Below are 27,227 nucleotides of genomic sequence, written 5' to 3'. Positions count from 1 at the left end.
AAAATTTTTGTCACAGCTAAAGGTTCACGCAATATCTTATCGATGCTCATCATACTTATCCCCAAGGATGCCTCAATCTTACGATAAGTCTAATGACGATCTTCCTTTACTGGTTCTTGCACAGCATCATTGTTTTCTGGCACAACTGATTTTGGAAGACCTATACGGCTTTCGTCGCTGAGCGAACGGTGTTTATGATGGAATGCGTTATACCAGCGTTTCACAGTGGCAAAGGATGGAGCTTCATCGCCAAAAGCGGAAGTAAGTTGATCGATGCACTCCTGTCTTGATAATTCACGTCAAAAGTCGTAAAAAATCATCGCACCAAAGTGTTTATATGTTAACTCCATTTTTTCGCTGAGGCAAAATTTTCGAGTCACTGTACACAACAAAAGTTATGATGAAACGACAAAATGTTCTGAAGAAAGCTAGCGTTAAAAGGGTCAAACTTTCAGATGGTAACGTCAGATGGCGTCTAAAGCACTCAGTGTTGTCAAGGCTTAACGTATAAATAGTAATCCTCGTATAATAAAAGTTAAAGAAAATAAATGTGGAAGTTCGTGGAAGGCAACATTTGATAATGATTGGAACGCGACGATATGCGAAGGAAATGATGGAAATGAAGATGGGCATCACATTTGAGAAGCAACGTCAGTTGGAATATTTTATGGTTAAGCACAGATTGAGGAAGAGCGTGGTTAATTCACAGTTTCCCGGGAGTGGATACGGATTCAGATCATACTTTATTACTAATTTTTCATAGATTAATGACGACGAAACAGGGAAAATAACCGAGAAAATGGATGCGAAACCATTAACCGAGATGAAAAGAAAGAAGTACGGAAGAAAAAAAAATATGAGCAAGGATAAGGAGACGGGTGTAATAGAAAAAATATGCGAACGTATGAAATAAAAGGAATATCGCCAGCAGCAAACGAAACAATAGAAATTATTACTAGGAAAAGGGCAGGAAAACGATTGGATACAGATGAAAAAATTAGGAAGAAAAGAGTTATAAGGAAATGGAAGAAGGTAGACAGAGTAAGAGCTGGGAATAAGAACAAAGAGGTCAATAGTAAACTGAGACGGGAGACTAAAAGGGCGAGTGAAGCGCAGTGGAAGGCGCGGTGCGAGGATGTGGAGAGTTGAAAAAGGAAGGGTGAAATTGGTGCGCTATAGAGGAAGGTGAAAGCAGTGTCTGAAATTAAGAATGGGAAATTTGTACAAACTTCGGAAGACACGGCAGGCAAAATTATTTATTGGTCCAAAAAATTATTCGCTCAACTTCTTCATTTAATGATTTTCTGGTTTGTTTTAATTAGTGCGCGTGGATTTTGCATTCTTAAACTTAACAGTCCATTCACGCAACTTCCTCCATAACACACCAATTTCAGCCTGGTAAACGGATCGAAAAATCGATTGTCGTATGGGATTAAAGATCGATTCTCACTTCTATAGGACACGATTTTAAGTATCTTGAATTCCTGTAGATGAGCGTGTCCATTATCACCAGTGCTTTACAACTTTTACACGGAGGAAATGATTTAAGAGGCATAGGCAGAACTTAAGATAGGAACGAAAGTCGGTGGACAATCCATACAATCGGTTAGGTTTGCTGACGATCGAACTTTAGTTTGTCAGTCAGGCATGGGGTGGCAAACACTGATGAGCGCGAGAAAATGAGAGTGAACACATGTTGGATGAGAATAAATATAAACAAAACCAAGGTTATGCGTTTTTTCCAGAATAAGGGATGCTAAGTTAAATATTAAAATAGAAGTTCATTAACTAGAGGAGTTGGTACATTCTACCTATGCTATTATCTTACTTCCCCCACCCCGCCTACCCAACATTATTCCTCAGTCCAATTAGTCAACGAAAAAATTAGGTGAGTCCAATCGGTGGAGAGGGGACCATCGCGGGACCAATAAGATTAGAAGTGAGTGAGAACATGCAAATATAGAAAATAACTTACTATCTCCAAGAATATCTTTAAGACACTCCGAGCATGCAGGAAGTCCACAGCACTAAAGCTCGAAGAAAGCGGAGAAGTGGAGACAAGGGTTTGGAATGTCGAAGGTGGGGTCATAGGGTCAACGGCGGGCGGTATCATTGAATCCTATGATATTTATTTAATTTGGTTCCAATCAATGGTTTTAAATTACCAACCCCACAGGAAGGGCACGAATTGGATTTTACCTCACTCAACTATCGCATTTCATTCTTTCCGACTTGAGTCTCCCCCTCTTCCGACCGACATGGTGGTCATAGTGCCCAAGACCCAAATAGGACCCTTGACCCCTGGGGGAGAAGGGGCGTGGATCGAGCGAGAATCTCGCGATGGCGGCGCGGGGGCGAGACGTGCGATGAAGCGCCTGGAGGCACGGGAAGTGTTTGCCTCGCGTAACACAGTGCGCCGCACCCCCTGCCAGCAGCCGAACACTCAGGATCCACACTGATGTAAGTTCATCGGACATCTTGAACAAGAAAAGCACGTTAGGAGCACCCGCGGTTCAGCACTAGAAGGAGACTCACCAAATTAAAGGGGAAATGTTAATCCAGCGGAGGAGTGCTATCTCGCGTTGGTTCCGCCTCGCCCATTGGGGAGAGTGATTTTATTTTATTTTTATTTATATATACCTTGCAAGCAACCGCCAGGGTGTGGGGCAGGGGGTGAGTACCCACCAGAATTATTTTACTCGAATATGACCCTACCGCGGTCGAACAATGTTATTATGATCCCCTATCGTTCGTGGAAAAAAATGACATCTTAAATCTGTCTGTTCTACACTTATTATTCCTAAATTTACCAACATTATCTCTCCTACCGTAGTAAGATGGGGGTAATAATACATTTTCAACATTATTGCTAAAGATACCTCCTTCCAATTTATGCTAGAGCTTCAATCTGTAATTTAACCTGCGCTCCGTGAGTGATTCCCAGCCTTGCTACTCTAATATACTATATGTATTGGATACTCTACTAAGTTTATCATAACAACATTTTACAAATCTAGCTCCTCAACACTTGCACGCGATCCAATGCGGCAATTAATTCAACTTCGTGAGGATCCCATATACATGAATCATACTCTAAATGAGGCCTGACCCGAGACAGATAACATTTCTTCGTTCGAGGGACACTCCGCTGGTTCGCTTGTTCATTTAAGGAATTATAGAGGACACTGCGGGGAAAAGCCCCTCCCCTTGCGAGGAGAAAATTCGACGAACGAGCGAACAGAGAAAGCGTCGCATTGCTATTATTATTATGATTGGATTGGTTAAACTGGAAAATGGGGATCGGGATGATACGCTGGTTAATGAAATGGCTTCCCACCCCGGGGGCCCCGGGTTCGAATCCCGAATGGTGTTGGTTGGATTTTTAAATGGTACCCCGATCCCTTCTTTGAGGTGTTATGCCGAGAGCACTTCGTGGTAGTGAGTACGTCATTCATTGGATGGGACGTTACATCGTGGACACCCCTTGACGCATCTCAGGTTACCCAAACATTCCTTATGGCGCAAATGACCTCTGCTGTCGGTCATCTCCCCTGATTACTTCTACTACGACGACTACTGATTTGGGAGACGCTAGAGGTACGAAAATGATATAGATGCGGTAATTAATTAAAAATAGCAATTTTCCACAAAAATAAAATTTAATGCGACCGGTTTCAATGTTACTACGAGGGTCATCCGGAAAGTAGTACCCGTTCGTGAAATAAAGACACAAAAGTAAATATTAACAAACATAAAAAATTTTATTTGAAAGAGGATACTTTAAACTACTTCTCAACATAATCTCCAAGCAAATTAAGGCATTTGTCATAACGTGTGACAAGTTTCTGTATTCCTGCTGCATAGTCCTTCGCCGCCAGCTCATTGAGATACGCGAGGGACCCATCTTGCACAAATTTTTGCATAATGCAGATGGTGTTTAACAATTTCATGAACAATTGTTCGAGAAACATTGGGAAAATGCTCACAGATGTCATCAATTGTGACGCGCCGATCGTTCCTCACGAATTCGTCAACTGAGCTCACCAGTTGGTCTGTAATGACAGACGGTCTCTCCGAACGCTCATCGTCGTGTGTGTTCCCCCTCCCCATGTTGAAGTTGCGACACCACCGCCGAACAGACGACTCGTCCATTACATTGTCTCCATACACCTCCTTTAATTGGCGATGAATATCACATGGGCGAACGTTTCTTGCATTGAGGAATTTAATCACTGCCCTCACTTCACAACTGGCGGCGTTCTCAATTTTTTTAAACATTGTAAACAATCACAGAAACAACACAGGCAATGCTAGCGTCACGCAACTTGGCTCAGAGAAGGCAGACAAGCCACTGAAGCTATCTGACCTCGTCCAGCGGCTACTCGCGTCGTCAGCACTTCATGCGGCACGAACGGGTACTACTTTCCGGATGACCCTCGTACATCATCATCAGGTGATAGTTAAACCTCAGAGTCCAGTATATATATGATTAAAGGCAAGTAAGGGGAGGGTGGAGGAAAAGAGGGGAAGAGGGGGGAAGGTGGAAGGCAGAATGGGTGACTATGTGAGTGGGGTGGGGGGAAGAGGGTTGGGGAAGACAAGGTGCAAAGACCCTAGGAGTCCGGAGAGCGCGTCGTGGCCGAATGGAGGGGGGTGTCTCGTTGAGGGTGTCCCACGGTGCGCCGCAAAGCTCTTCGGGCCGCGGGGGAAGAGGACGGGATCGGGGGTTTTTCCCTATGGTCGTGGTCTGGGAACAAGGTATCAATACACAAATAAGCACTGAGTTGAAGGGTAAAGATTGGGATCACTGTATAGTTTTAAGGGGGCGCCCTAGCGAGGTTTTAGGGAAAGGGTGTAGGAGGGAATGTTATCACTAGCACATGCCGAATAGGGGGGGGGTTGGATTGTCCCGCAGCGGTGAACCTTCCCTCCTCGTCCGTGAGGAAAGGGGTGGGGACTCGGGGTTTCCCACTTGTCCGGGAAAGCATGGTCTCCGTCTGCAGAGGGGGGGGGGGAAAGGAAGGAAATATCCAATGAGAAGGGGCAAGGGATCACTGGTCACATGTACGTCTTGGGAAGGTGATGGAGAGGAGGGGGGAGGGTGAAGATAAAAATTGGACTTCGTTGATCAGCTCCAAGTCCTTGCGATGTAAGATTTCCAGCTGTTCCATGGCATCCAGCTTCCTTCCTTTTTCCAAATTGTGAAGCACTTTGAATTCGAAATTGCTGAAATGGTTAGAATCGAGAAGATGTTTGGCAAATAAAGAGTTGGTATGACCTGTTATGTAGCCTTTCCTATGTTCCCCGATACGTGTCGAAAAACTCCTGCCAGTCTGACCAATGTAAATGGCCCCACAATCACACCGAATTTCATATACACCACTTTTGGTGTTGCAGTCTATAGGATCTTTGTTTGAGCATAGGGCTTTATATAGAGTATTGGGGGTATAAAAAGAAATGCGGAATTTGTCGAACTTCGGCTCACTAGTGTTAGCCAAGAGTCTTCCGTCAGTGATCCATCCCCCCAAATTCATTGTGAACACCAATTCGCCACGAGAGTTGTAAATCTATCCAAGTGTGAAATTTCCCCTGACGTTCTTTCACTCCTTAATAAGGGACTGAAATTTGCACCGGCCATCCCGATTTCTTCCAAAGGTTATAAAAACTTGGCAACGGACTGCGAAGTTGCTCTATCCAATCAACCCCGTGGTATCAAGCATCTGGTCGCCGATACCATAATAACAGACATAAAGAACCACTCCATCCCTGCCCGAAGATCATCCGAAGGTGTGATCTTAAAGTCACTCCGAGATTTGAAGGCAGAAAACCAACTAGTGCTCAGTAAAGCTGACAAGGGAAACTGCACTGTCATCCTAGATAGGGACGATTATACCAGTAAGTGCCTAAAGTTCATATCCGCCAACGCCTTTGATGTACTCCCGAAAGATCCTACTCCCAATTATCAAAAGCGTGTCAAAGAGGCCATCGCTTCCTGCGTCCACATATTCAACGATAAAGAAAAATTCTTCTTAACCACCATGAACCCTTTACCCCCAAGACTTTATGGTCTACCTAAACTACATAAAAAAGACGTGCCCATTAGACCAGTCGTATCTAGTGTCAGTGCTCCAGTGCAAAAATTAGCAGCAAAATTAAACTCGATCTATCGACAACTCTCAGGCTTCAAACCCAGATTCTCAATAGAAAACTCCATTTCCTTAACTGAACGTCTTCTGCCCTTCACCTTACCACCCAACGCTAAGCTAGTATCGTTTGACGTGTGTAGTCTCTTTACTTCCATTCCGACGCATGAAACTTTAATTTACGCTGAAAATATATTAATCAACGCTAATGTGAACCAACACCACATTAATGAATTAAGTTCACTTCTCAAAATTTGTGTAGACCAAAATTATTTTTTATTCTGTGGCACCTACTATAAACAAAAGGATGGTCTGGCTATGGGGTCACCCCTTTCCCCTCTCCTCGCAGAAGTTTTTATGGATAATTTAGAGGACAAGATCCTAAGTGAAAATAGATTCAAGAATAACATTTTATACTGGTTTAGATATGTGGACGATATCTTATGCTGCTGGACAGGCAGTGATAGACAGTTAGACCTTTTCTTACATTTCATAAACTCCATCCACCCATCTATAACTTTCACCATGGAATCGGCAGTGGACCATAAAATCAATTTCCTGGATCTCACTATTGAAATAAAAAGAAGCACACATCATTTTTCAATATTTCGGAAACCCACGTATACAGACCAAGTGATACCCTCAGACTCCTGCCATCCCTTCACCCACAAACTAGCCAGCTTCAATTCCATGATCCACAGATTAATCAGTATCCCCTTGTCCAAATCCAACTTCGAACGAGAGCTCAATACGATCAAACACATAGCCTTTAAGAACGGTTACCATGTCCGCATAATTGATAATATACTGAAGAAAAAACTTAAGAAACAGACCCTGAAATTAAACATCTCCCTTGCAGTCACTACAGTCTCTGAGCGCAAATGGTGCAAACTTCCATTCCATAACTCTGTGTCATATAAAATCGCGAACAGGTTTCCCAAAGACAAATTCCGCATTTCTTTTTATACCCCCAATACTCTATATAAAGCCCTATGCTCAAACAAAGATCCTATAGACTGCAACACCAAAAGTGGTGTATATGAAATTCGGTGTGATTGTGGGGCCATTTACATTGGTCAGACTGGCAGGAGTTTTTCGACACGTATCGGGGAACATAGGAAAGGCTACATAACAGGTCATACCAACTCTTTATTTGCCAAACATCTTCTCGATTCTAACCATTTCAGCAATTTCGAATTCAAAGTGCTTCACAATTTGGAAAAAGGAAGGAAGCTGGATGCCATGGAACAGCTGGAAATCTTACATCGCAAGGACTTGGAGCTGATCAACGAAGTCCAATTTTTATCTTCACCCTCCCCCCTCCTCTCCATCACCTTCCCAAGACGTACATGTGACCAGTGATCCCTTGCCCCTTCTCATTGGATATTTCCTTCCTTTCCCCCCCCCCCCTCTGCAGACGGAGACCATGCTTTCCCGGACAAGTGGGAAACCCCGAGTCCCCACCCCTTTCCTCACGGACGAGGAGGGAAGGTTCACCGCTGCGGGACAATCCAACCCCCCCCCTATTCGGCATGTGCTAGTGATAACATTCCCTCCTACACCCTTTCCCTAAAACCTCGCTAGGGCGCCCCCTTAAAACTATACAGTGATCCCAATCTTTACCCTTCAACTCAGTGCTTATTTGTGTATTGATACCTTGTTCCCAGACCACGACCATAGGGAAAAACCCCCGATCCCGTCCTCTTCCCCCGCGGCCCGAAGAGCTTTGCGGCGCACCGTGGGACACCCTCAACGAGACACCCCCCTCAATTCGGCCACGACGCGCTCTCCGGACTCCTAGGGTCTTTGCACCTTGTCTTCCCCAACCCTCTTCCCCCCACCCCACTCACATAGTCACCCATTCTGCCTTCCACCTTCCCCCCTCTTCCCCTCTTTTCCTCCACCCTCCCCTTACTTGCCTTTAATCATATATATACTGGACTCTGAGGTTTAACTATCACCTGATGATGATGTAGTAACATTGAAACCGGTCGCATTAAATTTTATTTTTGTGGAAAATTGCTATTTTTAATTAATCATGATATTCCACCATATCACGCCTGAAACGTCTCTTTTTATAGATGCGGTAATTTTTTTTTTAATTTTGAAGAGTACAAATCATTCGAGTTTAATCGCCGGGGGCACGGAGAGGGAATACTAATCCTAGCCTCGCACTTTGAATTGGTAGCATGCGAGAAACCACAGTGATTCGAGTGAAGAGATGAAGATGAACTGCTATAGCGATCGACACGCACGTACATAAAAGGAGTAATTTTTCCCCTCACGCACAACTCACGCTACTCACGACAGTTGGAACTTCCCGATTGCCATTAATCGCTAATCACAGGGCAGGGCGAGGGTCTTACTAAGGCGAAATAACTCCTTTGCCTGTGGGTATAGTTTTGCATGTATGTGTTGATTTTCCATGTGATTTTGTTCCTTTTTACGGGTGGTGACCTAACACCCCCACCATATGCCCTTGCGGGGTATTATGTAGATGTAGATGCCTTTATTTCCTCTTTACACTTTCATAAAATCCATCGAATGAAACCGGCCTGATCCGCACATTCTCCTGATGCAAGGTGCCTAATGGTTGTTTAGAAACCCATCAAAAGCAGCTCCTAAACACAGCGAAAGGATATTGTGAAACAATTACCTTTTATCTTTGATTTAAGGTTTCTTTCAGCGATTAGTGTTTTCGCGGGACATTTTTTCCGACCGTTTTTGAGACTAGATTTTATAGAGCAAGGAATACTATATTCTACTTCCACCCATGAAAGAGGCCACCCGCCTCTTCGAGGGGAAGTATGAGATTCATGGGGTGCTGAAGCAGTGCGAGAGAAACCCAACGGCCGATTGAAAGAGATCAGTCCGAAGAATTTCAAAAGGGAAGATGGTCATCGCATCAGTGCTGCGTGGAGCTGACGCATAACCGCAAAAGAGTTATAACCGACCGCCCGATAATTTCATCATACTAATATTTGATCAACAGCCGTCTCGGCGAGACATGAAACGAATTCTTCGACCAGGTCTTGCGACGTCGCTCTTGGTGACAAACTTTGATCCGTTGTTTCCGTGGTATTATCACTCACTAATACGTAGTCGTCAGGGACCATCCAAAACCTACCTTAAAATCGTTAGGATAACTTCTTACATGAATATTGAATGTTTCAGCAGTCGAAATCTCCTTGTGGTCTTGCTTACGAGGCACATATGAGAAAAACGCACTCCAGTCCCAGGCGAAAAATAGATACGCAAGAATAAGAAACAAATCCCCCTCCGTCCATTGCATTTCAAGCTCTGAAAGTGCCGAATAATGATGCAAAATAGGGAAATATAATTTCACAGGCTTCTCAAAGTACAATACTTCCGATTATTTCAGGCAGAGATTCACGCATTCTTATCAACAACCACTGTGACAAGCATTAATTTTCCTTGAAGAAAATTTCGTATAGTTATGAGGATTATTGAAACTTAAGCGATGAACGAGAATTCGTTAAGCAGAGCCTTTGGATGCTTATAATCATATTTACGTCTAAATCACGAGAAACAGAATCCATCCGTCTTTTCCGTCATAATTGGCTTGGTCACCTTCGAAATGGAGGTCCAGTTTTCCCGCGAAGCTATTCTCTTAGTTCGATCGAGGGCCGCAACACATTGTGACGTCGTCAGCTGCAGACCTCGATCCCTGCAACTTGGACCCCAGCTGTGCACCGTGGCACGCTCTGCCGGTATTCCGAAGTAAATACTGGGTGTACGTCATACCACTGGAGGTCCAGCCAGGCCCTGCAAAATTGTTTTTGTTGTGAAAATTCACGGAAACGGTACATATAAATTACGGGTGACATTATTTTATAGTTCTCATTGGTGAAGGCTCTTCGCTAGCAACTGCGCAATTAATCGCTACACGAAACTCTGGAAATTGGGAGACGGATAGTTGAATTTCCAAGGAAAAATAAACTTTAGCTCAATGGCTTCTGCTGACGGTAAGACATCTAAGTATTTAATGATGAATATTAATTAGTTAGGTGTACTTGTTTTATTAAAATTTGGCTAATGAAAAATGTTGCGAACTGTAATCTGCATTGGAGAGGTCAATGAGAGGCAGAAGTGCATGTTTGGACTTTTTTATGGAAATATTTAAATTAACTCCAGTTATGATGGCATTTAAGTTTAGAGTAGTTTCCCTTCAAAGAATAGCGCATTTTTAAGTTAAGTATTACATGCGAAAAAAATTATTGCAGGGAAAGATGACAAACCGAGCGTTTCTGGAACCTTTTCCGAAATGTTAAATTCTTCAAAAATGGATGAGATCCTGGAGGGAATGATTGGTTATTTCCAAAACTTTGGGTTTAATCGTGGTGATTCGGAAAGCAGTAGCAAAGAAAAGGTGAGTGCGTCAAAATTTGCCCACAATTTGAATGAAGAGGTTTTTCTTTAAATTGAGATAAATATATCTGTGTTTAGGTCTTGGATGAAGTAAGTCTGGATGGAATTGTCAAGTACATTCAAGATGATAAGTGTAAAAATATAATCACCATGGCAGGAGCAGGAATTTCGACTTGTGAGTATATTGCCTAGCTTATTCGTGCATGTACATCATTTCTTGATTGAAACCTTCTTCGAAAAACAGCAACGGACAGTACCAACATAAAAAATTGAGAGAGCTTTTTACTTTAAAAAAGTATGTTTTATTTTGCCTTAGAACGTACGCTGGGCCCTATTGAAATGTCTTTCTTGAAGTGGTTATTCACAATCAGCAATTGTAGTTTGTGACCAACTATCAAGTACATAAATTGAGAGCATTAACCCAAAGATAACCTCTCCTTTTTGGATTTAAAGACTGAGATGTCAGATGTTTATTTTACTGATTATGTAATATTTTCCACTCAAAAGAGTAGGTTATTTGATGCTGATATTGAACTTAGGCAGCAATGTGCATGGATTTACACTGTGGCTAAATTATAATGATCTTAACCGTGAGAAATAATCTTACTTATTATTTGCTTGGAACACGAAAGTGAAAATGGAAGCCTCAACTGTTGTAATTTATTTCTTTTTGAAGCCGCCGGAATCCCAGACTTCAGGAGCCCTGGTTCAGGTCTATATCACAATCTTGAGAAGTACAAACTACCAGATCCACAGGCAATATTTGAGATAGATTTCTTCCTTGAAAATCCTCAGCCATTCTTTGCTCTTGCAAAAGAACTCTATCCAGGATCATTCAAGCCCACAATCAGCCATTACTTCCTGCGGATGCTGAATGACAAGGGTCTTCTTTTACGCCACTACACACAGGTAAGGGGTCGTGATCCCTCGTTTGTTTTCCCCCTCATTCCTTTTTTAATGACTCCAGTATGAGTATAGTGCGCAGGTATTACTAAGGAAAATGAGGAAATTACTTCATGTGATGCATAGTTTTGGGTTTAATTAATTTTAATTCATATTTTAGTGCATCAAATTACAACATGGAATATTGTTTGCAATTTAGAATGTAATTTTGAAACCATATATTTGTAGTGGATAAGAAGAAGTTCATTTGAAATTAAAAGAAATGTGTTGATTTGTATCCTTAACGAGAGAGAAAATATAAATAAGTTAGGGGCTACGTGAGGTGAGATGGAAAGTTACTGTGGATTACGGGATCAATAGTTTTAGAGTAATAGACAGTGGAAGGGAAAGAGAGCCAATGAGTATTAAACAAAAGGGTTTCTTGGAAGAAGTGTTGTTGTAATAGTAGTAGTAAATAGAAAAAGCAACTGATAAAATATTATTAGTACTAGTAAAAGCTTATCCAATGAATGTGGTGATTCAGTCAGAGGACATAATTGCAGGTGTCTTTGGAAGAAAACAATCTGAAACTAACCTATGGTTGATTACAATGCAGTAGCAGGCGAAGAGAGCTCTGAGGGGAGTATTGAACTATACTACCTTGATCAAAAATTTCCCGGAATTTATTCAGAAAATTAAAAATACAAGTTTATTCATCTAAATCTATATTGTCCCCTTCAAAGTAATCCCCATCGACTGCAACACACTTATGCCAGCGCTTGATCCAATCCTCGAAACATTTTTTATATTCGGTTTTCGGTATGTCCATCAGTGCTTCCTGCGATTTTTCCATTACTTCCTCTCGGCTGCTAAAACGCGTTCCCCGTAATGGTTTTTTAACTCGATTGAACAGAAAGAAGTCACAGGGAGCCAAATCAGGTGAATTCGGGGGCTGTTGGATGGTATTTGTTGCATTTTTCGTCAAAAAATTACGAATAATGATAGCACTGTGCGACGGTGCGTTTTCATGGTGCAAAATCCACGAGTTTTCTGCCCACATTTCTGGTCTCTTTCGGCGAATTGCTTCACGCAAACGTCTCATAACGCCCAAATAATACTCTTTGTTTACTGTCTGGCCTTCTGGCAAAAATTCATGATGCACTAAACCGTTGTAATCCATGAAAACCGTCAGCATTGCCTTCTTTTTTGACTGAAAACGACGTGGTTTTTTTGGTCTCGGCTCATTTGGTGAACGCCATTCACTTGCCTGATGTCTGGATTGCGTGTCGTACTCATAAACCCACGTCTCGTCTCCAGTAATGATCCTTTTGATGAATGTGGGATCGGATTCAGCCTCGCAAATCATGTCTTTTGCGACGTCAACACGGTCTCTTTTTTGCATGAAATTGAGGTCTTTAGGCACCAACTTTGCTGCTACACGACGGAAACCCAAATCATTAACCACAATGTCTTGGGCGGATCCATAGGCAATGTTCAAGTCCTCCGCTATTTCTCTGATGGTTAATTTGCGGTTATTGACCAACATTTCTTTTACTTTATCAATTTTTTCACCGACTTTCGATGTCAATGGTCTGCCACTGCGTTCATCATCTTCGATTGACTCACGACCACTTCTGAACCGCTCGTGCCACTGGTAAACGACCGTTTTTTTTAGAAAATCGTTGCCGAAACACTTTTCCAACATTTCCAACGTCCGTGCGCCACTAAATCCGTTTTTTACGCAAAATTTAATACAAGTTCGTTGTTGCAAATTTAAATCCATTTCTGCAATTGTAAAAAATCGCCAACACACACAGAGATAAATGTACTCTTGGCTACGTAACTTTTGCAAATGTCAAGTTATGACACTAAGATTTAAAGGGAATATCAACAACAGATGTACCAATTTAACAAAAAAAACAGAACTCAAATCGGAACGATGGGAGCGCCACACGGTGGTTATTCCGGGAACTTTTTGATCAAGGTAGTATTTTAAGAACAAGGAATATATATATATATATATATATATATATATATATATATATATATATATATATATATACATATATACATACATTTATAATATACACACACACGCATATATATATATATATATATATATATATATACTGAGTGTGGGGAGGGTCTTCCCCCTCACTCAGTACCAACTCCCAACCACTCGCCACCTGTACCTCAAAAAATATTATATATCGCCTCTCCTGTAACTTCTGCCCTGCCTTCTACGTGGGCGAATGCACGACCGCACTTTCCCTCTGCATGAATAACCACCGTTATTCCACCAAACCCCCCACCTTTCTTAATTATCCCATCCCTACTCACACCGCTTCCCACAACCAATCTTTTGACACTGCTTCTCTGTTTCGGTGATTGAAATCCTTCCCAAATCTGCGAGTATAATAGAGGTGAGAACCCGCGAGATGGCGCATATCTGGGTGGCCCAATCATTCAAACCGCCCGGGCTGAACCAAGCCCACTGAATGCATCAATTGGCTGCCTACATATCCCCCCCACCCCCTTGTTCATTTCCTATTGGTCCCTTTACCTCTCCTTCCCCCACCTCTCCCCCGCACATCCTCTCTGCTCTTCCCCGAGAACGCCATTCTGAAGACGACAGCCGTGCTGTCGAAACGTAAAATAACAAATTGTGAGTGTCCTTTCTTTGTGTCTCTATATTCTAAAAATCTACATCTGTGTTTTTATATATTTGTGTGTCGCCGATGAGCGTTCCATTTCGAAGATATTTTATATATATATATATATATATATATACATTCAAACACGAAATCCCGCCAAACGGCGAATAAATACTCATATATACAGAAACAGATATAAGGAAAAGGGATAGGAACACATATAAAGGACGAACACAACAGAGGTGGGGAAGGCGGAATCGAACGGATCACAAGAGTAAAAATTATTCCTCAACCGGGACTCGAACACCGGATCTTTCCACTTGCCGGGCGGATGCTCTTAACTTATATGTGTTCCTATCCCTTTTCCTTATATCTGTTTCTGTATATATGAGTATTTATTCGCCGTTTGGCGGGATTTCGTGTTTGAATGTGTATTTGGCCAATGTGGCTCATCTCTTTCTTCTGGCTATGCGTGCCACGAAACGCACTGTTCCTTTCCTGTATGATGTTGTATGAATTCTAACCCACTGTCCTTTCCTTTCCTTGTGTATTGTCTATTTCTCCTTTGGTGGGTGAAACTGCCCCCTGACGCCATCTCTTGGCTGAAAGAATCGGGGCGCTTGGCGACATATTAGACCCACGGATCTCAGGGTAAATTGACTATCCTCGATAGCTCAAGTGGTTAAGAGCATCCGCCCGGCAAGTGGAAAGATCCGGTGTTCGAGTCCCGGTTGAGGAAATATTTTTACTCTTGTGATCCGTTCGATTCCGCCGTCCCCACCTCTATTGTGTTCGTCCTTTATATGTGTTCCTATCCCTTTTCCTTATATCTGTTTCTGTATATATGAGTATATATATATATATATATATATATATATATATATATATATGTGTGTGTGTGTGTGTGTGTGTGTGCGCAAGGTACTGGTAATAAACCAAGTCTTTTGAAGAGAGATTTAAATGGTGGAGTGCAGCATTGTTTAAAGATAAAACATGGATCCTTTCCGTGGTGCTCTTTTCATAAGGATTTTGAATGCTCACAATCCAGCCAATTCCTGGGTTTTCATCAACCTTTTTTGTAAGTGCATGAGAAAAATTTTCATTGTGAACTTACAGAACATTGACACCCTGGAGAGAGTGGCTGGGATCCCTGGAGAGAAGCTGGTGGAGGCCCACGGAACATTCCACACATCCCACTGCCTCAAATGCCGCAAGGAATACTCGCTGGAGTGGATGAAGGGTAGGCACGCACCACCTTATTCACACTTTGCTATCCGCCATTGTTGTAAATTGACCTCTAGATTTCAGAAAGTGCACTCAAACAACCTTCACGTGTAAATTCAGAGAGCCCACTTGCCTCTCTCTGAATCCCTGAATCAGTTTGACCTAGAAATGAGCAGTAAACTCTACTGCATTCCTAAAAAATTGGACCTTCCTTGGACACATGTTTTCATAAATATCCATGTTTGATTCCATGAGACAAATTCACATTTCCAGAAGTTCACATGCGGTTCAACAATTTTCAAAGGAGACTCTTTCATTCGTTACATTGTATTAATGAGAACTGATTTCCTTCTCTTCTTCTCAGTTCAAATGTTCCAACTCGTATCCTGCCCCTGTGATGTTATTGCACTATGCCATTAATTATTTTTGAATGATGAAATTAATCAAAAGAAAATGTCAATTTCAGAAGTTTCATCTTCTTACGGTGGGTGCATTGCTTAGACATAGTATGTAGTCGTATTAGGGTGGGTGACCAACGGCTGAGGTCATTTGTTTCATTGCTTAGATAATTGTCAATTTTTGCCTCAAAGTCAATTACTCCTAATTAACCTATGTCATTTTAAGACATGAAATTATTGTTGTAGTAATCAAAATTTAATGAATAACAACTTGAATTCATTTTAATTATTAGTTGAATGCAGATGGAAAAATTGGTAATGATTTGGCCAACGTATTTTTATTTCCTCTGACTGGTAAGGTAAAAATGCTGCTTTGTTTTATTGCCTGCCAAATCTTAAATATCAAAGAAGCATCAATGGAATAATGGTGAAAATATTTTGTAACACATTATTTAGAGATTTTTGATTGCATGCATGTTAACCCTGATTTCCTAAACTCCCCGAGTTCCTGATTTCCATTCAACTAAAGTGGGAAAGGTATTAAAATGTAAAACTATATCCTCAAGAACAGTAACCAAAGAGAAAAGACAAAAACAGCGGTTGAATTAGATGACTCAAAGTTAAAAATGTAAATGAGATCGTAATAACAGTTGCAAAAAGACATTCAGGCATGTTAAAAAAAATTAGCGGAGATTATGTTGAAATATTTGGATTTACAACTTATTTTTACTACAGGTGCCTCCTTAGTACGCTGTAATTTTCTGTTACGTTTAAAAAATTAATTAAGTGTAATTCTGCTCAAATATTGCAGAAATTCAGCTGGCAATGCTTAGCCCTGTGAGTGCCATGCATAATTGCTGAATTTCATGTAAAAATTGTCTGGCCAATTGAATGGGAAATGCAGAAGTTATGAAAAATTTCTGTAGAAACATTATTATTTGTAATAATTTGCTGACATTTTTTCAAGTTATAGTATACAGTGTCTCCTTTTGTAAGCATTTTGCTCTGAAGCAATCAAATAAAAACTTATTTTGGTAAAATTATTCTACTGCTCTGATGCAGAGAGGGGTGAACTTCCATTGTGTTTACAGTTTACAAGGGTGGATACCTTGAGAGCATACCCCTGCGGCACTCACTATTTCTTCAGTAGACAAAGTCCCCCGTATTCAGAAAGTGTGACTCATTGTCGGAAGATATCGGGTACTTGTCTTTCCAGATGAGGGGGTCAAATGTTTCAAGGTCGCTCCGTGATTTTGTCAACCAGAAAACAGGAATTAAGATGAAGGCACTTCTATGCCAGCAGTAAAAAATGCCACCTCACAGGAAAGACTGACTCATTGTTTTGTTTTAAAGGTCCTGTATATCATATACGTAATAGGTCCCTATCTCCCCCAGATGAGGGTATCAAATGTCTCAAAGACACTGTATTTCCATCGCAAGAGCTATGGTCTACTGGCAGTAGTACTCTGTAGAGAGACTAAAAACAATTCTTACACTACAGCAAGCAGTAATAAAAATGTCCGTCAGCAAAATCTTCCTTATGCTGCAAACTGCCTAGAGTTTCGAGTATTATTTCATTGGCAATTGACTTTGAAAGGACTGTTGAAAATGAAAGAAAAAATTATATCAGAATTACTAAGGCAGTGTATGAATGAGCATATAAGTTCAAAAATTGGATCAATATGAGAAAAAGTTAATAAAATTTGTACAATGAGGAAAGAAGACAGGGCTACATGAAAAAAGGTTTATTTGTGACGTAGTCACTCACAGTGACTATGGCACTTAAAAGGAGTAACTAGGAATTTACCACATCTAATCCAGGACACCATCCTTCTCGGAGAGCTGTCTCTCTGTCAACTATGAGTCCTTATAACCATTTGGGTGTATTAGTCATTCTAGGCCTAGGAGAAGCAAAGTTGGAGCATTGCGTTACCTATACCATTTTAGCATTTTAAGCCATCTTGAATATTAAGTCTTAATTGAAGTCAAAGTAATGGATTCGGGAGGGAGGAAGAGTCATAGGCAGTGACTTCCTTAATATCGTCATCCTACTTGTTTCTTTTCAGAGAGAATATTTGCAGATTCTGTTCCAACGTGTGAAGACTGCAATGGAGTTGTGAAGCCAGACATTGTATTCTTTGGGGAGTCTTTGCCTGCACGCTTCTCACAAAAGGTCCAGGAGGACTTTGCCAAGTGTGACCTGCTCATAATTCTTGGCTCTTCCCTTATTGTGCAGCCCTTTGCCTCCGTCATTGACAGGCAAGTCACACCCCTCTGCCTCCCGGAACTTCTTGAGTGACAGCGTCTTCCTAGGCTAGTGGAACTCAGCCTTAAAGGCTCCCACAACACACCACAACTTGAACTCACACTGTTAGCAGCAAATCAGTTGGCATTGTCAGCTGTGTCGCATGAGGGCTGAATGGTAATTAGTGATCACACACAACAGGTGAACTTGAGCCTGCTTACCGAAAGCAATAGTGAGAAAAACAGTTCACAATCAAGCCACCCCACTTGTGTCACTGCCACAAAATTGTTGTCATTGGCTAGGGTTAAATTTTATTCCAATTTCGCAGAGTAAATTCTATCTAGAATTATATCTTGACAATTTAAAAATTAAATGGAAGAAGGTTTATTTTTTTGACGAAGAATGTCAAAAGATTTCAGTTTCCATCTCAAAAAATTTAGCTCATTGCCCTCAGTGATGGGTGACTTTTATTGAAGGTGGGAATTCACTAATAGATATGAAAAGATTCAACCCTTTATTCTAGATGTTTATGGGAAAAAAAAACATTTTATCGGTAGTTAACGAATTATTTGATTCTCTTTTAACACTTTCATAGCTCATTAAATAATGAGTTTTGGAAATAGGGTGGTTAAGTGCATACCATTAAAAAATATCCCATTGCACAAAGTATGTGAGCAAATGGAAATATCCTGCCAACTTTCGTTCATATCTCCAGTTCTTTCCTTAACTCGTAAACTATTTCCCCCTCCTACCCATAAAACAGCTCAGGTGATAATTGATAGCCCTGTCTTATTACTCTTCCGAACACTGCCCGGTCCAACTCTCCATCCCCTACCTGCATTTGAGGAGTCTGATACATGTAATGGTTGTGGATAAGTCCCCTAAATAAATAAAAATATAAAAACTATTCCTCCCATGTTCACTTGAACCCATGAGTAGTAGAATGTTGTCTACCCCTGCCTGTAGACTCTTCTCATTGTGTCCTCTGCCACGCTCTGTTCGTTATTTCTTTATCATTTATTGACCCTATTGTGAAACCATAAGACCAGTGTTCTTTGTTCATGCTCAAATTTTAAGTATATCTCTAAATCTCAGAAATATTAATGAATGGGTGGCCGAGGGAATATAATATTTGGATACGATTCTCATGCAGTACTTGAGAAAAATCAAAGATGATTCAAATCTAGTGTAATGATTTGATTTCCATCCTCTGCAATATCCACGGGTATTCGTTAAACTTAAAGGGAACATTTGCTTACTTGCCACGTTATTCAGTAAGCGACATTGATTCAAACAGACTTGCAAATAGCTGCCTAGATCTTTCTTAGTGACTATGAGTGAAGAAACAATCATTTAGATCATTTAATAAACCTGAGAACTAGGTATTCACTACAACTCTGGAAAATAGTTTTTAGAAATATTACTGTAACTAAGGGATAGATGTAAAAGGTGTATTTGAAACTTGTCATAAATAGATATGGACTGTTCGATGTGAGCATCTAATTTATTGAAATCTCAAGTTTTCAACACACGCAAGAATTTTCCGGAATGTAGACTTTGAAGTAAACAAAGAAGATGATTTCCATTTTCCTGCCTTTCCAAGCTCTGTAATTACATGTCCATTGCTCTTTGCAGCATAAATGATATTCGTCTGTGCTCGCACCAAAAGTCCCGAAAAGTATGAAATTTTAAGGAGAAAATAGTATTTGACAATTTAATCCAGGGGGTTTTTTTTCAGTGGATGGTGCGCTTGGGATTCCCTTACTCTGGGGATTCCCAAATATTTCCCCTCATCATTGTCATTGTTTTGTGCAGGGTGAAGTCAACGTGCCCGCGATTGCTCATCAATCGGGAGAAGACGGGTCAGCGGGACAGGTTCATGCAGCTCATGGGCATGGGCGCCGGTATGGACTTTGACTCGGCTGAGAACACTCGTGATGTGGCATGGGTTGGCGATTGCGATGATGGGTGCCGGATGCTGGCGAAGAAATTGGGATGGGAGGTGATTACGTCTTCGTGTTTTGCATAATCCTAATTTTCTCTTTCTCATAGAATGGAATAAGTTAATTTTGTAGTTTTCAATTTGAAAGCCCCCAACTGTGTTGATGATTTTATGTTTAAGGAGGTTTGTCGACCACTTTGTGAGTCTTTGCAAGTGGAAATACTCTCATGTTTGATTCATATAGATGCATCCTTGAAAATATCTTTCATTCCAATGTGAAATAAGAAGATGCAAATGCTTCATTGATTTTGTTCTCCGTACCAGCTTAAATTTAGTGATTAATTTTTGGAAACACGTTAGTAAATACAGCCCAAGTCCCAGCAGTGTTTACTTATGATATTACACAATTATCTGACTTTAATATTCCCCTTTAATATAATTTTTATGGAAAATATTTGAATAAGATGTTTTATTCCATTATGTACTATACTTATGGACAAAAGGTTTACTGAGAAGTATACAAACCTTTTTTAAAAAATCTCTGGGCCAGCATCACAATCAGCAAGGGGAAATTTACCAATGCAGTTTGTTAATGTGACATCTTCAATTTGACAATAATTTCCATTTATTTTTCAGATTGATATTGCTTTGTTATATCCAATTTCTACTTCCTAAGTGCCAAAGATGCTCCACTAAATTCACTCAGTTTACGCTGCCATTTGTTGGTTTGTTTACTATCTAAAGGGAGATGCAAGCAAGGTTGTCAGTTCATAAAGTGATACAAGCACCACTACGCTTGTACCAATCCAACATTGAAAAATTTTCAATATTTGCATTATATTTTATGAATTTCATCAATATCCCACCGATATGGTACACATTTTAATCCTTAAACATGCCACTATGTTCTCCATGATTATGTTAGAACTTACATTTGTTTATGGATGGGTAATTTATTTATTGAGAATTGTAAGTGTGTATGTGAACAACTTAGCATGCATTATAAGTAATCATTTCGTTAACAGTGGAACCTTGAGAATAGAGATTATTATAATTTTAATTTTTTTAGTGTTAATCAGTTGAGTTCAGTGAAGGATTAGGCCCCTTAAATTGCTCTCTTCTGTACCGCATCTTGCGTGGCATTATAATCTCTCTCTCTCTCTCTTACAGGATGAGCTGCTTAAGATGGTGGAAGAGGAACATGCCAAGATCGATGCCGAGAATCCAAAGGCCAAGGAATCCTCGTTGGCTGAGGGAGGCCCTCGTGATTAGCTCAAGGTGTTGGGAGTTCCGAGAGGTTGAGAACCGACTTCTGCACCTGTTCCACTGGGGGAAATTTTGTACACTCTGTCCCTGACTCCTGTTCCACGTGAGCTAGCTGCATGCAATGGCTGCAAATAGGTTCTGCCGATGGGCGCACAGGGTTTCCGTATCAGTTATATATCTTCACAGCTCTTCAAACTTGGGTTGTAAATATATCTGAAGCACTCCTGATGCATTCTGTGATTTTAATTGTGCTTGTGACTGAGTGCTGCTTAGGGTCAACTTGCGTATTTTAACAACTCACGCCATTCTATTCCATAGAGAGGTCACGCAATGGAAGCTCGCTTCTCAGTCGATTAATTTGTACTCGTCAGAATATCCTCCTCATGGGAAGACTGATTTTTGTTGTTAAGCTTGGGAGGGGAACTTTACGTGCTAGATTATTAACTTATGTCTGGTTGTAAGCATTGTTTCTTGGTTACGTGACTCTCTGAGGATTAGTTCGATAAGATTTATTTATTGCATCTTCTCCTGATGAAAAAATTGTAACAGGACAGAGTGTAACAAAATAAGTTATTTTTTAAGTGTAATTTAATAGATCTCACACATGCAATAATCATCTTCTCAGAGTTTTAGGAAATTGATTTCGGATGATGATTAACAAAATCAGAGTAAATACCAAGTAGATGTACATGTACTGTGAATGAAAGAATAAATTTGTTTGCCTGTTACCAGGACGATGATTTTGAAGTCTTTTTGCAGAAAACATATCTGTATTGACTAATGGGTAAAGGCTCTTTTATCCTTTGCATACACTCATACATAAGATGGGATACATGAAAATAATTTAGCTCATTGTTTTCACTTTAAGCATGTGCGTGTGTGTGTGTGATTGTGTAGTTTAAAAAGTAGTGCAATGTGGTATAACGAGAAGGGAAAGGCTATTATTGTTACAAACCACACTTTGTACAGTCCTGATAGTTGTAAAAATGGCCAGAATGGTCCTCCTACCGTCGTCTTCCCATGACTTCTGCTCAAGTCTCAAATCATTTCCACACTCATCAATATGAAATATGCATGCTGTTTTGATACTTGATGGCCTGATCGTAGGTTATTCTTGTAGTGGCAACATTTGGGCAGCAATTGAATGTTTTCATTATCAATGAGGGTTAGGCAACATTGCTTGTTATTGAATAGACTTGCAAATTAATGCCCAAGGTCAAAAGTGTATTTTCTGACTGGCATCTTCGCAGTTCTCTTTAATCCTATGTAGTTGTTGTATGGCTTTGACCGGGCAGGTGAATATGAAGTGTCGCAGTGCCTGCAATTGGTAATTGTAAAATTGGTTTTGGAAGAAGAAAAAATTGTTGCTCAAATGTTGTTTTGCCGGTAGATTTCCACGTGCTCTCCTCATTCCCACTCACATTGCCATGGCCCCTGCGTGACTCGGCCGTTCTACCACAGTCGTATTGTCGTTTTAACTTGTGATGACATATTACTTAACACCTCTTTTGAATCCTCTCTTTCCCTGTCATGATCACATGAGTTCTGTCCGAAAAGCAACAAAAATTAATTTTTTGGTTTCAATAGTTTTATTTATGGCTTGATCCAACTTGTCTCATTTGACGTACTGCCCTCTGCTACCGAAGCATTCCCGGCCATTGGTTATCTCATCCATGGAAAGCATCTCGCAGAGCATTTAGCAGGATTTTGAGAAGGTCTCTTGGCAATTTTCCACTATTGGCAACTTTATGGCAAGGGTTTTCACTTAGGGTACCTTAAGACAGGGGTTTAAAGATAAGGGAGACAGACGTGTGGGCAGGGGCATTATCATGCTGCTGCAGTCCTCCAGGGTCTCCTTCAGCCATGCTGTCCGCCTCTTTCTCGACACTGGCTCCCGCAAGCGCTTTGTTAGCTCTCAAGTCGTACTTTTAATTGATGGTATGACCTCACGGAGGCATCTCTGGATGAATGTAGCACTTTCACTGAAAAAGAGGTTTCAATTACCTTCTTTTCATTAGAGTGAATATCACGTGTTTTTTTTAGGCCCTGGTAAAGATTTTCCTGCACAGAGTAATGAATAACACCATTTCAACAACCGATAAACATTTTTCTCAAGTTTTTCATCAGCACTCATAGTCTGATTTAACAGACACCCACTGACCCAGTCCTCTTTCTGCCCATGTAAACGTCAGATTCAGATCAGCTTTTATCCTGATGCAATGCAGGATCAGTTTTTCAGTTTGGATCATGTGGCAAGAAGGCAAGAGAGCAATGTCTTTTGCGGAAGCTTCACGGATGGATGTGTGATGATTTTTAATTGTCCCAATGTGCACTCTTTCAGTCTGGAAGTCATCCATTGATGTGCAAGACTTTGCTGACTGCTACTCTTGTGTTTGATAGATGTTCTGCCCTGTGTGAAGTGCTCATGTTTTTGACCATTCATCACCACTCATGCTATTGCAAACGACTCGGCAATTCTCTCTGTAAGAAACCTATGAAAAGTCTCCGTAAATATTTTGCTGATTGCTGACAGCATTGCCCTTCGAATTCCTTCATTGTTTCACTCTCAGGAAATCTTTAAAGGGCTTCTAAAAGGATCTTAACTCTAATGCATGTGGTTTGAAATGAGAAATTGTTATGGCCATAGGCTAGAACAAAGCTATTAGTCCTTGCTGCTCAGTGCCACAATCACTCCATTCTTGTGTCAGTTAACGAGAGCAATGCTTGAAAACATGGCTCACCATTTGTACAGGCCTTGTACTTACATCTATGCTGCACATTAGTGTATGAGAATACATCCAAGCATCGACACCTGTCGACCTAGTGGTATGAAATTCCCAAGATATAGCTCTAGATTGAATATTGAACGTAAATTTGAATTCAATGATTTGAGGCCCTACTTTATGAAAATTCTTGATCACTGAATAAATAAAATTGGTATTTTTTCCCAGAAAATAATTTTTTTGTGTGAAAAATTATCAAGTTTATTTATTCAGTAATTGGATATACCTTTAATGATCTGGGGTTTGGTCTGGAAATAATTAATTTTTGGCATGTATATAAGTGAAAGAAATGTCACCTTAAGCCTAAAAAATGTTGGACGAAGTCAAGTGCTGATTATATGGCATCTGGTAATGTGATGAATGGATCATCCACAGGCCCAAGCAAGGGACAGGCTCCTCCTCCCCCTCTTGCCCTAATGTTAACAACCAACGGCAGTCAATCCATTTGAAAAGTTTTTCCTTCCTACGAGTACATAATTCGCTCAGTTAATTTATGAACATCCAAATGCACCGTAATGATTAAATGTTGTTTCGTATTAATTTGGCTGGGTTTCAGGTTGTGTCTTGTCTGTTAAGAGTAAGAAATGGAGGGGGGTTAAGTTTGCATCCATCCAGGACCTTCATTTAAGAGCAGACTACCCAGTAATACGCAGAATGTTCAATAATTAATGGCATTTTAGAGTATGAAAGGGAGGTCAGTGGTGTTGATGTGCGTTGGGTCTCTGTGGGAGGTGAGAGGGTCATGGGAGAATATGAGGATTGGTGGCCGGGACCTTCCCCTGAGAGGCCCTTGTCTGCGAGAGCTGGATGATGCCCCGAGCTACCCTATGTTCTCCTTCATTGATTATTATTGTCTGCGATTGGGAGGGGCACTGATGGATCACATCAGAAGGCTATTGTGCATCTTTCTAATTAGTCTGGGATTTCAGCTGAAATCAACGATGATGCTTAATGCAGTAGATTTATCCTCTGAAGTCTGTGCATAGGGCACAATCATTTTCAGTGAAAAATTTAAAAAAACATTCTTACTGCATGTCTTATGTTAAAACGCATTGACACGGAATAAGAGGAATGTCCTGACTGATGATATTACATGCATGCGAGCATTCAATTAGATTTTTTTCCATAATGATGATAGAGTATGGCAACTGCATGTACTCAACTACTGGTAATTGTTACTAACTTGAGTTGATTGCAGAGTAGGATGAGTGATTGGGTCCAGGAGACGATGAAGAGGAAATTAAATATGAATGCACTCTGTGAAAGGATGAACATGAGACATGGAAATGTGGCAATAAGAACCCATACTTATACATGTGCACTCCATTTTTCATTATTTTCAATTAATTCATGGTGCCTTCTCTTCAAATACTGTGGATAATTAATTGTATCCTAATGTAACTAAGTGGGAGGCTTTACAGGATAATTGGAAAACTTTTTGAGTCACATAGTGAAATTACTTATTTCCACTTTTCAAACACAATATGGTAGAGTATTTATATATGTGCAGCAGGCATAATTTTTTCTAATAAACTATAAAAATTAGAGCTAATGTAAGAATGTCTGAATCAAATTACACCATTTTCATTTTTTTTTAATTGGGATTTAATTAAGAAATGGAAAAAGCAGTTAAATGGTTATGGATTGGGAAAAAGCTTTTTTCGTTAACATGCATGGTGCATGGGTAATTGGCATTGGTTGAGAGGTGCGAATGAGTCACCTCTGGGATAGACAACAGTTGGGTTGCGTGTTGTTAGAGGAGGCATGTCGCAAGTGTGGTGATCATGATCTCAATCGGAATACTTCGAGTCTGTAACCATTCAGTGATCACGCACACCTTTCTCCCCAGTCCAACGTCTCCTTGGATTTCCCAAGGTATAACATTTAGCCAGAGGGAATTGATGAGTACGGATGTTAAGAAAAGACTTGTTAAAACTTTGATATGGAGCGTAGCTATGTACATCAGGGAAACGTGGTCACTGAAGCAGGAGGATGGAAGTAGATTGGAGACTGTTGAAATTTGGGTGTGTAGAAGGTGAAATGTACAGGAAGGAAAACAAATGAGGAAGTACTAGGTATGGTGGGCGAAGAGAAGGGTTTGTTGGGAGGAATCCTGTAGAGGCAGGAAAAATGGATGAAGGGCTTATTGGTCGGCAGTGGAATGTTGAAGACTGTGATGGAGGGGAGAATGTTAGGCAAACAAGGGAAGGGCAGGAATAGGATAGGGATGTTGGATGGGATGAAGGGAGGAAGGAAGAACTCGGAGATGAAGAGGGGCTTCATGTAAAGTAGGTTGCTGGATTGTGTTTTGTTAGGAGTCACAAAATATTGGTTTGGTAGTTGTGTCCATCCAAAAACCTGCCTTAACCGGTAGATTACCTAAAAAAACATTTAGCCAAGAGCACCTGTGAATGCAGATAGTGGTCCATTATCTAAAATAATGATGCCAAATTCCCTGGACCTTTTCCAGATTTTATGCCATCACAAACTACTGCAATCCTTTCAGCATTTTTTTTGTTGTGGTGTAATCACTTTTAAAAGTGAATGTGGAAAAGCCAAGAGTCTTCTTTCATCATAATGTGTAAATGATAGCGCAAGTATGATTTTTGAACTTTGTTTTACTTCTTTAATATGTCATTAAAGCTCATCACATTCTTTTTTCCATTCATCATTTGAACTGGTGTTCTACATCCCTCTAAAATGTATGTTTAATAGGTTCCAAGTGATCCTAATCCCTGATTCTAGTGATGTGTGCATCTAGACTTCAGGCCATTGCACGTCAATTACCCTAAATTATACATTTACTAAGTCAACTTATATGCTGTGATATATGGTACATGCAGAGTGGTGGAATGATATCTGTTCTTTGTCAATCATGTCATTGCAATGCTCTTATTAAAATAAACCAGAAGGGTGTGAAATTAATAATATAAAATTGCCTTTCAACCTACTTAGGTAGATAAAATCTTTATATATATATATATATATATATATATATATATATATATATATATATATATATATATATGCATACATGTGTATCTCATATGCAAAATAATTAAGTCAATTTGAGGTGTTGCTCCCCTGGTTCTTGAAACACAGTGGATTTGTAAATATTAATTACATTGTGAGTATACCAAGTATTCATGTAAATGCGTTTGTTGTAAGTGGTTGGTGGTGTTGCCAACGTGGTATTGCTAAAATTAATGACAAAGCCAAGTGAATTTCACAGTGAAGATCTCAATTATTCACAAGCACTGATGCATGTGATGTATCCAAATATTCATTGCTTCATGTTAAA

At 40.4% G+C, this 27,227-nt stretch overlaps 1 protein-coding gene across 2 annotated transcripts; it reads left to right on the top strand.

Annotated features, from left to right (window-relative positions):
* The first annotated feature begins 9,833 nt into the window (after positions 1-9,833).
* Positions 9,834-26,890, top strand: Sirt2 (Sirtuin 2). Of its 2 annotated transcripts, none has more exons than XM_071598116.1 (8): positions 9,834-10,129; positions 10,388-10,533; positions 10,611-10,707; positions 11,209-11,441; positions 15,185-15,308; positions 17,757-17,949; positions 19,751-19,937; positions 21,048-26,890. In XM_071598116.1, the coding sequence occupies exons 1-8, from the start codon at positions 10,114-10,116 to the stop codon at positions 21,147-21,149; spliced, it is 1,098 nt and encodes a 365-aa protein (XP_071454217.1). In that variant the 5' UTR covers positions 9,834-10,113; the 3' UTR covers positions 21,150-26,890. The 2 variants fall into 2 exon arrangements, with proteins under 2 accessions (XP_071454217.1, XP_071454218.1); XM_071598117.1 differs by having other exon boundaries at positions 9,840-9,967.
* The last annotated feature ends 337 nt before the right edge of the window (positions 26,891-27,227 follow it).

Source organism: Hetaerina americana, unplaced genomic scaffold (genome assembly GCF_022747635.1).
Source record: "Hetaerina americana unplaced genomic scaffold, ioHetAmer1.1.p SCAF_9, whole genome shotgun sequence".
NCBI classification, from domain to species: Eukaryota; Metazoa; Arthropoda; class Insecta; order Odonata; family Calopterygidae; genus Hetaerina; species Hetaerina americana.
This window is presented reverse-complemented; position numbering and strand designations above follow the sequence as displayed.

Bases quoted from the DNA above. Each gene is read 5' to 3' on its own strand.
- Sirt2 (XM_071598116.1), top strand. The intron at 10,534-10,610 runs GTGAGTGCGTCA...ATCTGTGTTTAG, and splicing joins AAAGCAGTAGCAAAGAAAAG to GTCTTGGATGAAGTAAGTCT. The intron at 15,309-17,756 runs GTAGGCACGCAC...GTTTCTTTTCAG, and splicing joins CTCGCTGGAGTGGATGAAGG to AGAGAATATTTGCAGATTCT.